This window comes from Felis catus, chromosome A2 (genome assembly GCF_018350175.1).
Source record: "Felis catus isolate Fca126 chromosome A2, F.catus_Fca126_mat1.0, whole genome shotgun sequence".
NCBI lineage: Eukaryota > Metazoa > Chordata > Mammalia > Carnivora > Felidae > Felis > Felis catus.
The window spans coordinates 46,514,047-46,531,479 of record NC_058369.1 but is presented as its reverse complement, the minus strand read 5'-3'; the positions used below and the strand labels follow the sequence as shown (position 1 = coordinate 46,531,479).

The 17,433-nt window shown below is 44.1% G+C and overlaps 1 protein-coding gene across 7 annotated transcripts in view; it reads right to left on the bottom strand.

Moving 5' to 3' along the window:
- Positions 1–17,433, bottom strand: part of ITPR1 (inositol 1,4,5-trisphosphate receptor type 1) — a 326,193-nt gene that overhangs the window by 60,076 nt on the left and 248,684 nt on the right. For all 7 annotated transcript variants that reach the window (XM_045051892.1, XM_023249983.2, XM_011280170.3 and 4 more), the window contains 5 exons: positions 13,624–13,804; positions 11,660–11,913; positions 5,519–5,719; positions 3,874–3,984; positions 1,646–1,741 (listed from right to left, as the gene is read on the bottom strand). In XM_045051892.1, the coding sequence (XP_044907827.1) occupies positions 1,646–1,741; positions 3,874–3,984; positions 5,519–5,719; positions 11,660–11,913; positions 13,624–13,804 (843 nt within the window). The remainder of the gene's footprint in view (positions 1–1,645; positions 1,742–3,873; positions 3,985–5,518; positions 5,720–11,659; positions 11,914–13,623; positions 13,805–17,433) is intronic.

Genomic DNA, 17,433 nt, shown 5'->3' with positions numbered 1-17,433 from the left:
GCCATGGACAAAGTAGGGCCTGGCCAATGTTTATCAAATGAACAAATCATTCAAGATTTAATCAAAGAATAAGAACAAAATGCCTTCAACCCCTAAGTTGAACTGAAAATTAATCATTTTCTTTAATGATTCAGAAGGTATTTCAGCTTCCTGCATTGCCACAACGCTATTACCCCGAATTATTTCTCATTATTCAAGACCAAGCATGCAGAGGGCCGTACATTTCTGTACTGACACCGGGTCAGGCCCTGAAAAATAAATTTGGAGAAAAGATCCTTGAGATTCCCGCTCTCTGAGCTCGATTTCCTGTTAGTTCTAATACCAAATTGAATAGACAACATGTTGCATGGAACGAGTGCCAGAATTCACACGGATGCATGCACGTATGTGCAGAAGTGTCCTGGACACTAGTTTCTCTTCTATGTGAATTCTTAGAACCCAGTTGTTCCAGCAAGCCCTGACTTCCTGTGAGCTGTGAAAGATGTTCCCCAACCACAAGGGGGCATCCCAGGAGTCTGTGGCATGCGTGACCCTGGGGGCTGACATTAATCCCATCAAGGCAGGGGGGTGTTGTTGGTCTATGAGAGTTGGAATGGGGTCTCTGCGAAGTTATTCTGTCCTACTCACGAGGGACACCTGGAGCTCCCCCCAAGCCTGTTACATAAGTTGTTATGTAAACTCGGGGAGGACATCCATCTCAGGCTGAGAACTCACTCCTGACCTCAGAGATCAAAGAGCTGGGCTCACTGTTAACTTTATTTCAAGGAATACATGAAGGGACTTTAGCCTGGCCCCCAGCGCACACAGGTCACCAGGCGAGAGAAAAGTTTTAGTGCCCTCATTTAGTTCTGTCGGTTACAGTTTATTTGTGTGGGAAGAAGTCCAAATAGAGTTCTCTCCTCAGCCCGTCTCATGGTCTCTGAGAGCTGCCTGTCTCACAGGTTGTAGCGCTAACTCCTGCCCTGGAAGTCACAGCCCATCGTGAATATCACCCTGCAAAAATAAGCAAGATTGGTTTTTCCTATATATATTAAAAAAAAAAAAAAAAAAAAAAAAGCCCTCAGAACATCAGCTCCCAACAAACATTCTTCTGTTGCCCAAACTATTGGCAGCCAGAAGAGATGGGGATTCTCTAGCTATGGACACAGACAAGGTACAGAGAGCAGCCGTGAAGAACGAAGGAGGGGGAAGGAGCTACAAGTCACGGAGGGCACTGGGCACTGGGCTAAGGGCCTGATGCGAACTGTCTCATCTTCGACAGCCCTCAGGCCTGCATGACATCATCATCTTCCTTTAAGGGATGAGGAAACTGTGGTGCAGAGCAGTCAGGAGCCTGCCCAAGGTGAGCCACCAGAAAGGGAAAGCCAGGCCTCCAGATTGCTCACTGCACCATCTTGCAGGAGGGACAACAGGCAAGGGTGGCTGCCGCTGGCAGCTATGCAGCAGGGAGAGGGCAGATGCCACTTATTCAAAGTAGTACTTCACTTTTCCAGCTGAGTCATAGACCTGAATCCAATGGTGTCTTTATACTTGTGATCTGTGGCATCTTTAAGAAAGCTCAAGGAAGCAGGTTCCTTTTCTGCCACAGATGCTGTTCTGACTCTCTGCAAGGAGTCATGGCTGGGAGACCAGCCATCCAACTCACCAGTTCTTTTGGCCTCATGTTGTAAAGTATCCGCTCTGCATTCTCGCTGTCGTGCCTGCTCTCCATGATGGCCAGCAGCAACTTGGAGGCATTGTTCTAATTGGACAAAGAAAGGGAGGAGGAAATGGAGAGGAGCAGCATGGGGGTACTGGCCTGAATGTGTGTGCCCCATTGGTGCAAGCCCTGCATCCTGGCTAAACGGACGTTTTATCCCATGGAAGACCTGTGGGTTTAGGACAGCAAAAACCACCTGTATGCAACAGAGAACGTGCTACTACAGACCCCAAAACCATGTCCGTGGACTCTGATTTGGGTCAAAGAGGAACATAGTTGTTTGGGCATACTTTCTCCCTAATGCTACCTTATATAAGTCTTGGTGGAAATTGGAAATTGTTTTAAATGTTCATTTATTTTTGACAGGGGGGTGAGAGAGAGAGAGAGAGAGAGAGAGAGAGAGAGCGCGCGTGCAAATGGGGGGAGGGGCAGAGAGAGGGGAGGGGAAAGAGGAATAGAAGCGGGCTCTATGCTGACAGCAGTAAGTTTGATGTGGGGCTCAAACTCATGACTCAAGCCGAAGTCAGATGCTCAACTGACTGAGCCACCCGGGTGCCCCAAAATTGGAAATTTAAGGGTCTTGTGGGTGTGTGTTGGCACTCTCATGGTGATTGTGGTTGGAAAGAATCTGCTATATAGACCCACGATGCCTTCAGGGCAGGTGTGGTTATAAACCTTGTTATTCAGCCTTGCAGGGCAGAGGAGGCAGTCAATTAAGGTAATTCCTCCCTTTTTAAAAATAATGCTATCAGCTCTCATAACCCCCAATATTATAACTGGAGCACAGCCGACAGCAATTAACAAAAGTGACCCAAAGGAACCGTATATATGCCAAATCCTAATTTCCCATTAGATCAGAGTTTTCACGTGCCCACATCCTGCACTTCTTGGCTTGACCTCATTTTAGGGACTGAGCCTAGGATAACCTGTATGGTTCTTTGTGTACAGGACTGTAAAGTTCTTGGTATGCTGTGTTAAGAGAGGGCAGTATTTTTTTCCTCCCCAAGTACAGGTCACAGCAATTCAATCAGGATGCTGTGCTACCAACTGATGGCTTTTCAGAGCACACACATTTCTATCATAATCCACAGATTACGAGATTAGTTGGAAAAGTCACTGAAACGCTGATCAGTAGCATATGAAATTCTGGTCATTTCAAGCTCTCATTATATACATTCTGATAAATGGGAGCCCGGCACATGAGCTTGAATAATGTTCAAGTCAATTCTACAACACAATTTGTCAAAGGAAGTAAAAATAGCTCACATACAAAAAATCCATTTAAATCATACACCCAAATCAATGATCCGTTTGGAGTCTCAGCTCTAAACAATGAAGGAAAAATAAAAATAACTGTGCAATTCCTTTGGACTTCTGTGTTAACATCTTCCCTAATGACCTCTCTTTCCTATGACACTGTTTATGCAATCAATACAGATCAGCTTTAGAGCTAAACCCTGCAGTTCTAGGCTCTTCTGTGGTGATGACAAAAAGTTCCCTGTTGCATATGGGCGTAAGATAGAGGACGGATCTCAACATGACCCAACATGGGAACAGTTAAAAAGGAAACGTGCTCAGTGAGGCCAACACATTTTGAAATACACTTTAGACACCAAGACAGGTTGCAAGTTTAATCTTTGGACTCTTAAAGAATCTTTGGAAGCTCTGGGTACAAATGAGGGTTTTATTTTGTTTTTTGAGGAGTATGCTTAAGAAAGCAACATCAGAAGTAGTATCCTGTCTTTATTTTTTTAATTAAAAGATCTTTAATGTTTTATTTTTGAGAGACAGAGAGAGACAGAGCATGAGTGGGGAAAGGAAAATGAGAGAGAGAGGGAGACACAAAATCTGAAGTAGGCTCCAGGCTCTGAGCTGTTAGCACAGAGCCTGACACAGGGCTCAAATCCACGAGCCATGAGATCATGGCCTGAGCCAAAGTCAGACACTTAACCAACTAAGCCATGCAGGCGCCCCAGGAGTATCCTGTCTTAAGACTCTTATTTGGAGGGCCAGACTGAAGTTCTGCATTTCAGTCAGAACTTACAACATGGACCATTCACTTATCTAAGAGAACTGTATTTAGTTTCATAACACTGACCATATCACGTGCTGAGGCAAAACACAAAGTAACTATTTTCACATGCTCCTGTCTTTTGCTTTCAATTCCTACTTGCCTTCAGTTCCAATACAAGGTCCATCCTCTTCTTTCCCAAAGGATTGATGTCATTAAGGATCAGGGCTGTGATGATGTCAATGCCATTGGATTCATGGGTAGCTATGCAGTTCTGAGAAAACACGCACACACACAAACACACACATACACAGATCTTTACACAAATGCTGGTCATAAATCAGATGTCAAAAGCCAACAGGCTCAACTGCTATTTCAACACAATGCGTGCCACTCCTAGTAATGTCTCTAGGGGAGAGCTGCAAATTTTCCGTGAGAAAGTGGTAAAAATAAAAGACAGATGAAAATCGCTAGTTTCAGAATTAACAGTAAACAGCAGGAAAGTCCCCATGCACTGTAACTGATAAATTAGTCGTGTCTAATCCAAATAGTGCAATACAGTTGGCTTTTGTTCTTAAGGGAAAATACAGTGTGTGACTGATTCTGAGTTCTGAGCCCTGTTTTCCCCTTTAAAGGTGTGTTCCATTCTCTCTACATCACTCGGCTTTCGTATTGCATACTTTTGCTTAAGACTTAAGCCTGGAAAGCAAGTTTCCTGTTTAATTCACACAATACCAAGATTAATCATCTTCCTCCAGGTAAGGTCCCCATTTGCAACAGAATCCACTCTAGTATGTTCCTTTTGACAGACCCATGTTTGGCAGAAAAGCAAACTTGAGGTTATAAGGAAATTCACTTAGATGTTAGATAAAGCCTTTTCCTCCAAGCCTGCTGTAAATTTTTTTTGTTTCTTTTCATTTTAACTTTGACTATACCATCTGTCTCACCAGTGAACCGGGCGAGGAAAGTGGATCCAACAACAAGCGAGCCTGGTACTTAGAGCCAACTATGACCAGGTGTGTTTGAGAAACAAAAGGCTGTCCCTTTTGTAAAGCATTTTTCTCCCCTGAGTGAAGGTCCTGGCCTTGTTCCCCATGTAACATAGCGTATCACACCTTCCCTGTCTACTGGATTTAGGACTGGCAATTTCCGGGTCCATCTATCCCCCAGGACAGAGCTCGGTTGAGTTAAAAATCATAATCATCCTAGTATCAAAGCAAAAACTCACAAAGTTTGCAATATGTCATGGATAAAAGCAACAGTTTTACTCTAGGAACCATTGGGTTCCCCTCCAAAAATCTACTTCTTGAGAGGCCAAAATCAAGACTAATGGGTCATTCATTCTTTTCTCTGAATGTGGTGTTTAAATTTCAACCAAACATTTTCTCATACTGTTTTCAAGCTGTCTTGTGTGTAGCAAGGTTTCTCTCCCTAGGTAGGTTTCAATCTTTTTCCATTAAGTAGCTTTCCTAGTGTTCAAAATAGAGCCCAGTTCTTGTGTGTCTTAATTTAACACCAACTTTATTATTTATCTCTAGTCAAGTTAGTTAAGTTTGGACATTCAAGCCAAGCCAAGCCAAGCATGGAGACCAAGGATAAGTCCTCCAATGCCTGTGGTTAGGTCAAATCTTGAAGCATAACAAAGCACCAAAGCTCCTTCTTGACGGCTGGAAAAAAGATCTCTAGTTGTTGCGACCTCCTAGTCCAATAGGCAAATGCTGTGTGACTTCTGAACTAGTTCCTGTCAATAACGTTTCCAAAATGATGAACTTTGTTTTTTCCCCACCCCCAAATAAAAATGGAGGTACCTGGTTCTCATGGCACGGTCCTTGACAGTATTCAGTCAGACTTTCCAGGGTTTGGTTGATAAGGGCTACGTTCTTTTCGTTTATATAGAGCCCAAGAAGACCAAGACCTCCAGTAGTGCTTCCGCAAATACAGTCCAGGAACTGTAGTGTCTCACACACCAAATTGTAGTTGGTCTTGTTATTTTGACAACGAAGGAAGTTCTACAATTGGGCAGTCCCCAGTATCGGGGCAGCAAAGAAGGAGAGAAGAGGGAACAGGTCATACATAGTGACATTTTGCTAGTATCTAATTGGTTGATGTCCAGAATTGATCAGCAGTTATGAAGAGAGATGCAGCACCGGAGAAAAGAGCCCCCAACATGGTCAACTGTGGACTTGATCTATGGCAATGGCCACCAAACACAGGAGCTTGTTCTCCAAGGTGCTTTTCTATGTGATGCTGGGGGAGGAAGGGTCCTCTTCGACAGCCCACTTCAGATGCCTAAAGCCTTTCAGAGTTCTCCTTTCTCTCTTTCCCACTCCAGCCCATGCTCCTCCCAGCAAGTATCAGGTTCAGAGGCATTTGACATTTCAAGAGGCAATGGTTATGTTTAAAAGATGATGGTGTAGTCTGGATGCTGAATGCCTACAGCCTAGTACTGGGGATGGCTCATCACAAAATAAGGTGTCATAAGCTGACCTGAGCCCACTGCCATGGCAGGAACCTAGGTTGTCTTTTTTTGGCTATTTCCATTAATTCTTAAAGGAAGGGGCAGGAATGAGTAAATGTGCGCTTGTGCCCAAATATATGTTCTCCAGCTAAACAGATCACGTTAACAAGAGATGTAAGAGCAGGTACTTCCTCCATAAAATCAAGTAAACCACATTCAACCACCTCACAAAGCAGAGTCTATTTTGATGAAGAGGAGATTTCTGTCAGTGACTCTTCTTAAAAAGAAGCAAAAATTAACTGCAAATATTCTTTTAAGCAAAATTATAAAAGTTACGTTTACCATAGATGACTGGTACTATATAAAAAGATACAAACAAAAGATAAAATAAATGTCAAAGATACCTTTGATGTGGTAATTCCACTTCTATAAAATAATGACTTCTATTCACAAAGTATGTATTGAAAGTTCACTATAGCACTGTTTATAATAGTCAAGAACTGGAAACAACCTAAACGCCCATCAAATGGGGAGTAGTTAAATAAATTAAGCATATCAACATCATTTACTATTACAATTTAGAAACACCAAGCGAGGTCAATATCTGCCAAAATGGAAAGATCTCTAGGACATACTGTTAAAAGTTAAAAAAAACTAGAAGGTAAATAGCAAATTAATATGTATACACTGCTCCCATCCAAAAATATAGAAGAATGACTGGAAAGATACAACCAACCAGTTGGTTTGTTGTCCAAACCAACAATAGTTCTGAGTAGAGAGGTAGGGATGGGGAGAGGGACAATTCTTTTTAACTAAATACTTCCTTATATCTAAACTTTTATAGAAAGACCCTATTCAAGTATTCCTTGTAAAATTAAAATATAAATACACAGATTAAAAGCTGGTAACAAAGTTTAATGCTTGACCCATCAAACTAACCATTTCCCCCTAGCCCCCACATAACTTTAGTCCTTTATGCTCGTCTGTCTAATTAGTCTAAAAATTGAACAATCTTCCAGGTCTGGAAGGGCGGTGGAGCAAAGGACAGATGATTTGTAACCATGTGGGCTTTCATAAGGGGATTGTTTTTCTAAGGGCCATGGAAAGCCACAGTAGGGTCCCACAGCCATTCCTCGATCCAGCTGCCCAGGGAAGGTGCTACTTGTTGGAGGGCCTAGCTGAGACCCTTATCATGCAGAGAGGAATAGAGATGTATTCAGGAAGAGAACAGGAAACAACCTGGCTGTCCAAGGCTGAAATTCATAGCATGGCTCTCCAGGCCATCTGCCTCTTAAACTCGTGTTTAAGAGTATTCCTCATTCTCTTTCCTCTGGGGCTTTAGCCACGCTATTCTCTCTGCCTGCCACCCTGATGACTCCTCTTCCTTCAGGATGGGGTCTCAAGTCACTTGTTTCAGGCAGCCCGTCTGAGTCTCCATCCTGACTCCAACAAGATCAGAAATGGCACACACCTCTCTTGGCCCTCCTTACACTTTGTGATGTGCTTATAGAGATGTCTGTCAGCTCTGCCCAGGACCATGCTGACGGCACGGGGTGCCTGGCAGCAGGCACAGGGACCAGAACATGCCAGGTGCTTCATCAACACTGGCTAAAATAATCTGAATTAAATTGAAGGGATGGAGGAAAGGAGACCTAGGAAGTCTTCAAGGCTGTTATGTTTCAACTCCCCATGAAGACAGCTGGCTGCCCTTTCTTGAAAGCCTCTCCCGTAGCTCATGGTTTTTGCAGGGTGTTGAGCCACAATGTCTCCTTCCCTAGTTCAGATCCATTTCCTTTTGTCCTCTACAAAAATAGATGGGTGCCACTCACCAGGAGGCTCACAGGGACTGTTTCCATGTTCAGGGAATAGATCTCACCCTTAGTGCACAGTACCCTGCCTTGTTTAGGCTGGAGAAGACCTGTTCTTTCTGTGGTCTTCCTTGGAGGGCAAGGGGCCAAGTCGATATGTGTGAATTAAGAAATGAAAGACTTCAAGTCTGTTCTCACACAGCTGTCAGTGGCCAGAGACCTGCATTCCGTAACCCAGGTGAAAAGCAAAGCCAACCTTTCAGAGGAAGGTTCAAAAGCACAGGCAAAATGGCTCAAGAATAGTCCTTCCCACCAAGTTTCTTACTAATGTGAATGAAGCTTGCTTAAGGCAGCCACTGCCTGTTTGGCAAAGCCAAACGCAGTGGCCTTATCTCTACTGAGCATTTACCAACAGGAAAGTTAAGGTGATAAATATGACAAGCAATGCTGGGCAAATTCAAAAGGCTGGATTCCTTCTCTTCAGGGTTTATCTCCACTTGTTTATACCAGGGAGGCAATCATTCTGTCCTCATGAGAATGTCTTCTCCTCCCTTTGGTACACAAGAAAACCATGACCCAGAGATCCACCATCTGGTCTGGAACACAGCCAACAGGGTGGTGTTCAGAGTAGCTGAATCCCACTCAAAACCGTAATTTTGAGAACAAGATTTCTACAAATGTAATTTTATCAACATCTCTAGATGATTCTAACCTTCATCCTTGTGAACCACTGGTTTAAGATCATTGGTTTTCCAACTGGGCCCTATAGGACTCTGGGGGAAACCCAGAATGCCCTGCCTCTCAGAGCTCTGGTAGGTAAGGGAGAAAAGGAAAGTTCTTGTCATCTGTAGTTTCTACTCTGAACAGAGAAGTTTGGCTTTCATCTGCTTTACTTACTACATTTCTGCATAAGATCTTAAACAGAGGATTCTGTGGCCAAAACCAAAAAGTGTAACACCACTGACTTGGATAATCTTTATGATAGTTTCAAAGATTAAGCTGCTAAGACTTTTTTTTTTTTAAGTTGCTAAGACTAAAAAAAAGAAACACACACACACACACACACACACACACACACACACACACACACACTAAAACATACTATATACTCCCCTTTCACTCAATACTACTGTTTTCCATAGAGCAATGTGTTGGAGAATCAAGTGTATGAACGGACTCATTAACAGGTCCTTCTGCCCATGGGGTTCTTAGGGCCTTAGGTCAAAGCAGAGTTTCGTGACGAGCTAAGGTGAAAAATAGAAACTGTGATGACTTCCAGATGAGAAAAGGTGAACTCAGCAATGAAAGCCTTACTCTGCTTCCACAGTGGGATGTGCATGTGCTGGTGAAGACGTGAAATCAAGAGGTGGGCAGGGGGCCGTGAGAACAGGTATGCGAAACCAGAACCATCAGGACGGCCTCTCCAACATCTGTGGAGGGATTTTACTCAAGGTAGTCTTGTGTTAGTTCAGGACTCAACAGATATGAGCTCCTCTGAGAAGCCTTCCTAGACCCAGCAAAGGGGGCTGGTTTGCCTGCTCTGAACCCACAAAACCCCTAAGATGACACCACGACGGCACTCAGCATGCTGCACAGCAATCTTGGGTTTCCCCGGGTGGCTCCTGCCCTAGACTCTCAGGTCTGTGAGGGAAAGGGTGAGGTCTCTATTGCCACCAATGCCAGGCACAGAGCAGGTATTCACCGAGATGATGAAATAAACATACATGCACAGGCACAGTCTCAACCCACTTCCCTCCAGAGCCCGAGGTTGGTGGAGACCAGTGACAGCAGTACAGGGGAACAGTACAGGGCTCTGACCACTCAGCTCAGCCTAGAAATAGCCCCAGCAGCAGGGAGGTCCCCCCATCCACAAAGATGCCACAAATGACTTTGCTTTCCTGCTGGTAGGACAGCCTGGCTTTCCCTGGTGTCATTCACACTCCCGTGGCCAGTCTCCCTTGTGACTAATGGTGTACGTATGGAAGGTGGAAAGGACAGAGCTGGCCTGCAGACACAAGAACACCAGCCAATGAGACAATAACCAATCCCTGCATCTTTGAGTCATGAGTACTTTGTTCAACCCGACTGAGCTACACAGTTCCCAGGCCAGTGGATCTAGGGCCAACACGGTCCAAGTCCAAAGTAGGAATATTTGAGCAACAGGCAAGGAAAAAAAAACAGCCAGGATCCCACACTCAGACACAGAGAGGGATCAAGCGGGGAAGGTCAATGGAGGAAGTGAAGGAACAGCAAAATGGAAGACAATGGGGGTTAGGGAAAACTCTTTCAGTTTTAAATATGGGCCAAATCTGGCCAATTGATGATGACCTTGGATACACCTCCCTTTTCAAAGCTCAGGCTCTTCAGACCAATGTGATTAAAAATAAAAACCAGTGTAGAAGTAATTAATACTGCAGACTTCACCCAGTTACATTTCATTATTCTGTCTTACCATGTAACAATGTAATTTCTTACTCAACTTCTCCAGGCAGAGACTCTGTGGCAAGTTTTAAGTATGAGGGATTTATGGCCCTGACCCTGAATGGTCTGGCTACAGGTGACATATGAAAGGCCATCAAATCATCTGATAAAGTCAGCAATACAAATATTTTAAGACAGCACCTTTAACTTGCCACGTGTGGACTAGAATTTTCTTTTCATATCATCATTATTCAAAGAACTAAAGTATCACTGCCAACTTGTTTATTTTAGGAGAAAATATTCTATCTTAGCAGAGTTGTTCAGACACACTTTTCTTGTTAATCCTCAATCCCTTTTAGGCACAGAAGGGTGTTTTTCCCAAAAGCCAACAGCAAAACCAGGCAATGGCCAAGGACCTGGTACTCTAGCATGCTTCTCCTAAGCAGTGAGGGGCTCCACAGATCTATTCCCATTCAGTAAAAAGAAACTTATCTCTGGAATCCACCCTTAGCCATTCCATATAGGCTTCGCTGGTGGGCAAACTTTGCAAAGGAGAAAATATGCTATCTTAACGTAGTTCTTTAACACATGAACATTACCATCTCCCAGATGGTCTGGGTTCAAGTCCCAGCTCTGCACTCCCTAACTATGTCCCCTGAACCTCAGTTCCCTCATCTGTAAAACAAGTACAAGGGGATCAGCAACAGTTAGTATCCAACATACCCTAAGTGCCTGATAAACATTGGCCATTGTTTTCTTTCCAACGATAATAAAAAAGTGAACAGAAGATTTCTGGAATAATCAGTTCAACACATATATTTGAGCACCGATTTGTGTAAACCCTGGTAGGCCACTTCATTCAACCAACCATTGCTTAAATGAATTGAAACTTTCTATGTGTCAGATTTTCTAAGTCTCGTATATTTAATCATCCATCCATCCATCCATCCATCCATCCATCCATCCATCCATCCAAGTTTTACCTGTGCCAAACAGGGGCATGCTACCACATGCACGCACACAGAGGTACATACCCACGTTTAAATATGTACGAAGTAGGTACCTGTACTGGTGAACAAGAGATTTGGTTCCTGTCCCTGAGGAGATGGTGTGGAAGACAGAGAGACAAACACCTCAGTTGCCCATATGTCAGAACCATTCTGGGCCCTCAACTCAAGGATGCTGGTGGCAGGGAGAGGAGCTGAGACGTCTGAGGCTGCCGGCAGCTCTGAGGAGCTGTAACTCCCAGGGCCCAGGCTCACCTGCAGGTCTCGGTTGTGGTTTTCACACAGGAGCTGCAGGAACCGGAGAATGGGCTGCATGATGGTGATGACCGCACTCATCTCCAGGTCATCCTTGGTCTTGTCCGCCGTAGCCTGGGCACCTTCCCCAGACGGGTAGTGATCATCGGGGTCAGCCTCCCTCCTGAAGGTGGTGAAGGCTTTCCTTGTGGCAGCAGAGGCCTCCAGGAGCTGATCTCGGACCTCTTCTGTTATTTGTGTTGAGGGCTCTTTGGCTGGAATGCAAACGTGAGATGATCAATGCTGCTCACGCCTCAGGAGTACTATTCACTGCATGAAAGAAGAGGTTCAAATATCTAAGTTCTGGTATTCATATAAATCTTCAAGGCTGGCAAAATACTCCATGAAGTCACTTCTCTTAGTCCTTAGGATTAAAACTGAGTCAAGCCATGCCAACTTGCTCACGGCTCTGACATTTCATCTATGCTTGCTCTGTGTTTTAGAGAAAAAGCCTTAGCATCAGCTTTGTCAACCTCACAAACCTATATGGCTCTGGGCCTCAGTGTCCTCATCTGTAAAACAGGGAGAACATCAGTAAATTCTACCCGGAGAAGCTTCTGAGAGAGTCAACATATCAATGATTCCAACTGTAATTACTGCTATTGTAATGACAACTGACTGAGCCCTTTATTAAGTGTGGAGACACTGTGGTTAAGCACCTGATGTATATTATCTCATCTAATCCTCAGAGTAACCCTGTGAGGTAAACAGGCATTAGCTTTAAGAAGGTGACACTCTGCACCCAGACTGCCTGGGTTTGAATGCTGGCTCTGCTGCCTACTTGCTACATAGCCTTAACAAGGACAAGTTAATCTCTGTGCCTCAGTTTCCTCATCAGTAAAATGGGGATAACAATCCTATCTATTTTACAGGGTTAACTTCAGTTATAAGTGAACTAAAGGATGTAATAAAGGACTTTGAACAGTACCTGGTTCATAGGAAGCACTTAGCAAATATTAGCCTTTCTTCTTCTCTTAATTCCGATTCTAGACCAGTGGTTATAAACTGAGGCTGATTTTCCCCCATCCCCACCCAGGGGACAATTAGCAAAATCTGGAGACACTTTCAGTTGGCAGTGGGAGCAGACTAATGGCATCTACTGGGTAGAGTATGCTGTTTAACATATGCTGTTAAACATCCTACAGTGCACAGGACAGCCCCCTCCAGCAACGAATTCTCCAAATGCCAAATGCACTGTGGCTCAGAAACCCAGTTCTAAACATAAAAAAAAAAAAAAAAAAAAGACTCAGAGTGGCTAAGTCACCTGCTCATGGCCATTTTACTCCAACCCTGGTGCATCTATTATTTCTCTTTAAGTGACATCATGCATACAACTTTAGAAACTTTCAAATATTTTTTAACATAAGGGAGAATTAGCTGACAAAGGATGGACACCCAGTTTTAAAGTGTATATCTTCGGGGCCCCTGGGTGGCTCAGTCGGTTAAGCGTCCGACTTCGGCTCAGGTCACGATCTCATGGTCCGTGGGTTCGAGCCCCGTGCCGGGCTCTGTGCTGACGGCTCGGAGCCTGGAGCCTGCTTTGGATTCTGTGTCTCCCTCTCTCTGTCTCTGCTCCTCCCCTGTTCATGCTCTGTCTCTCTCTGTCTCAAAAATAAATAAACATTAAAAAAAAAATAAAGTGTATATCTTCATTAACGTTTTGTAACATTAAATTAAAAATTACAGAGAAAATTACAAATGGATTTCCTGCCAATAAAACCCTGTCACCAAGAAGAAGGTATGTTAATTGTTTTTTCTTTTTATACAAGAAGAAACACCAAGGCACAGCAATTCAGCTCAGGTTACTCAGGAAGAATTAGATCATAACCAGAATGGTGTGCTTCTTTCTGAAAGCCTGAGACAGAATAAAGTTTGGAGTCTAGAAGTCCAGCTGGTGAGAGGGCCATGCGCAGGAGAGCGCTTACCTTTTTTCCGTGATGGGGCATCCCTGTCTATCTCATCATCTTTCTTTTTATTCCCCAAGTCACTGGTGTTCACAGTCACTGTTGCCTTGATTTCCTGCTGGGCCACCTTCATTCGGTCATAGAAGACCTTGAAGAATTTTTCCGACTTCTTATCTTCTGTTAACCGGCAGAAAAAGGAGTGCTGCCAAAGAAAACCCACGGATTTTCAACACTCTGACAGATCAGTGATTGAATCCCACTCAGGACACCAAAACCTCATGGAGACCAGAGCCAGCCAACAAAACCTCACAAACAGTTTATAGTTCAGACCAAAGTTAAACATGGTTCTATGCACTATCATTCTCTGGATTGTATGGCCTGAGGTTTTCTAAACAGGGAACTTAAAGCAACCTGCCATGGATGTCTTTGATGGAGCAGTCATATAGGCTTGGGAAGCATGCTAAGGGGTGTTGGGGAGATTCCAGCCTACTAAAAACAAGCCCCTGCAAAACAACGCCATTAACAAAGGAAACAATGTATTTTTTTGGTAATTACTGTAGGTCCAGTCATGTGTTTAAGGACTTCCAAGAGTCCCTCCACTCTGCACAGCCTTGTGAATATACACAGATGAGTAAGATGTGCTACCTTCCCCTATAGGGCTCCATACCAGGTTAACAAGTCCCTAAGTAAGACAAAAATGTGCACATAAGAAGGGTTCTAGGAGCCACACAGACAGTTACATCACAGAAGCTCAGAGCTGGCAAGGAGGACAGTGGGCCAGAGCGATCTCAAAATCTTTGTAGAAAAGGTGATTTTCAAATCTTGTCTAGAAGGACAGGTAAAGAGTGGTTACATGAAGAAGCTCAAAGTTAACAGGTAGCTTGCCTCTTGGATGCACATTTGTTTTTGGACCCACTGCAAGCAATCATATACACTGTTGATATAAAAACACAATATGGTGTCTCAACTTCATTTATGAGTGTTCGTTTTTCACCCCTTTGCAAACACCACGCTGTTGTGAATTATTTACATAAAAATACAATACGGTCATTTCCAGAGGAATAAAGCAAAGCTCCAAACAATATATTTGCTTCTCTCAGTTGGATCTTTCTGCCAATTTCATATCCTCCCCCATTTGGAAAGATGGCATTTCCCTACAGAAGGTAGACCTAGGCTTGCAATCCTAGAAAAAAGTAAAATCTTACCAGCTTTTGCAACCCCTTAACTCCTCAATCTCTCACTCCCTCCCAACACACACCTGCTGCCAGATTCAGCAGGCCCCGGGCAAGCCACCATGTTTCCATCTGCCAGAAGGCAACTGCAGTCACCATGACCCTTCTTCTAGCCACTAGCCCATATGCTGTATTGACAAATGTCAGTCTCCTTTGCCTACAAAGCACTTCCTGATTGTGCTTTTTCCTCTCCCTCCACTGTTCTTCTTTACTTCTGGTTGTTTCCAACATACAGCACAAGATCCATCCTTCCCACTTGTGCTTCCTGGTTCTATCTTTTCCCCTCCAACTACTCTCAAGGCCGGTACAAGTCACTGCCTGCTTACTGCTTGGTTGTACTGTGTGTCACTGAGTCCACTAAGACTCCCACACTCTCTGAACCAAGCTCAAATCTTTAGTGTCCTCGATTGCCCTTTACCACCTTGTATTTTCTTACAGGTTTCTTATTACTTCATCCATCGTTCCATTCATTTACCCCTTCATCCATGCACCTATGCATCCATCTATCTGTTCATCCATCCGGTATTTACTGTGCACCTGTCATGAGTTGGACACTACGCCCATCGCAGAAGATAACAACAGTGAACAAAAAGGGGCCTGGACCCTGCTGCCTTCCCATGAAATTGGCAGCCTGGTAAGGACAGACATAGTAATTCAATAATCGCCCTAATGATGTTTTACTAAAGTAGCCATTTATCCTTATGACCCTGACCCAAGAGAATGGGTTAATGGGCTAATACTGTGGCAGATGCTCAGTGCCACCGCCTTGCTCTTCCTTGCTTTGCATGGCTCTTCCCGTGGCTGGGTCCCCTCATTGTTTGTATCCCTAGTAACATCACCTCCTCAGTGAAGCCATCTCTGATAATCCTCCCTGAAGCAGCAACCCAGGCAACTGCTTATTCTCCCATGCTTTATTTTCTACTTAGCAACTGGTATCTGTTGTATTTGTGCTTTACCTACTTACTGCATGTGTTAAGCAGAATGTAAGTTCCAAGAGGGTAGGTGCCTCACCTCTATGGTTCACAGCTGTCTCCAGAGCACCCAGAGGAGGCCCAGCACATAGAAGGAGCTTCCTAATTATCTGACAAAAGAATAAATACAACCCAATACTTCATGGCTCCTTTTAACTATAGCCTCCCAATCAGATCCTGCTTATATTCAGTGGCTGTGCCAGATGTGAATCCTCAACAGAGACTAATTCTAGAAAACTTAATCAAGATATGAAAAATCAAGTTCTAATCGTTCACTCCTTTGAGAGCTGATACATCCACCAACAAAAGAAGTGTGGGGATGAAGCACACAACCTACAGCCACCTACCTAACTGGGGTGACTACAGTTTCCACCAAAATGAACCAATACAGCGTCTCGCCCACATGGGGTCATGGGGTGACAGCACCAGAAGGTGGCTGCTCAGGGCAATTAACTTGAGTTGCTACCCCATTAATCTTCTCGCTGTATGGAGGCAACTGAACAAAGCATCCTTTGGACAATCTGGTCACTCAGAGAAAAAACAAATGCACTTTAAGTAGGTGAGCAAAAAGATAAATAACTAAAGCCTTCCATCTGTCATATTTAACAGGGCAACACAGCACAGACTGACGGCCAGCTACAAACCGCACTGCTTAACGTCTAGCCGGTTAACCCAACAGATGTCAACTGATAGGGTCAGGGTAAGAAAGCCTCTTATGAAATGGGAGAAGGGCAAGTGACTGAGGATTACACACTTCTATATATGTTTTGCAATGGCCAGTATATTTATTTTACATTATTTATATCAGTCCTTAGTCTCTCAAGGATCTGAAGCAGCTTTATAAACAGAATGTGGTCAACAAAATAATAAAGTAGACACGAGGGTACAGAGGCATCAAGAAGCACAGAGAACTGGAATGAAACAAGGGTGGTGCCTGGAAGATGGAAGAAATGATTCAGGGCAGTCCTAAGTCTCTGAGGTACCCGCCTATCAAGCTAAAATGGGAGGCATACTCCACCAGGGTTATTATTAAGTATCAAAAAGAAAGATGCTGCCACTGCCTAAAAGGAAGGAAAGCATTCTTTAATGACAGGGTTAGAGGGCAGGCTTTCCAGTCAGACCGCCTGGGTTCAAGTGCCGGGTCCCTCACTCACTAGCTCTGTGCAAGTTACTCACCTCTCTGGACCCACATGGAAGGGCTGCTCCCATGTACACCAAGTGCTCAGCACAGGGCCCAATGAGCGTCAGTTTTTTTGTACCGCCATCACATCAGTAGGACGTGGAAGCCCCACGGTGAAGGCATCCCCCTGAGTGGCTAGGGCAGGATAGCAAAGCGTGAGCATTCTGTCTCCAGAGTCAGAGACACTTGGGTTTCAGCACTACCACTCATGAGCTTGTGTCACCTTAAAAAGTGACAACATCTCTGAAACCTAAATTTTCTCATCTGAAAAATGGGCATGGTAACAGTACCTCACAGTGGTTATGAAGCTCTAATGAGATAATCACAGTAAAACGCACAAGGGCCAGTATTTCCTGACTGTTTATGAGGTGCCAGGAACTCAGAGTAAAACTTGCATGTGGTGTCTCACCAAAAATCCTACAGAGGCAGTTATTTCTCCTTGGAGATC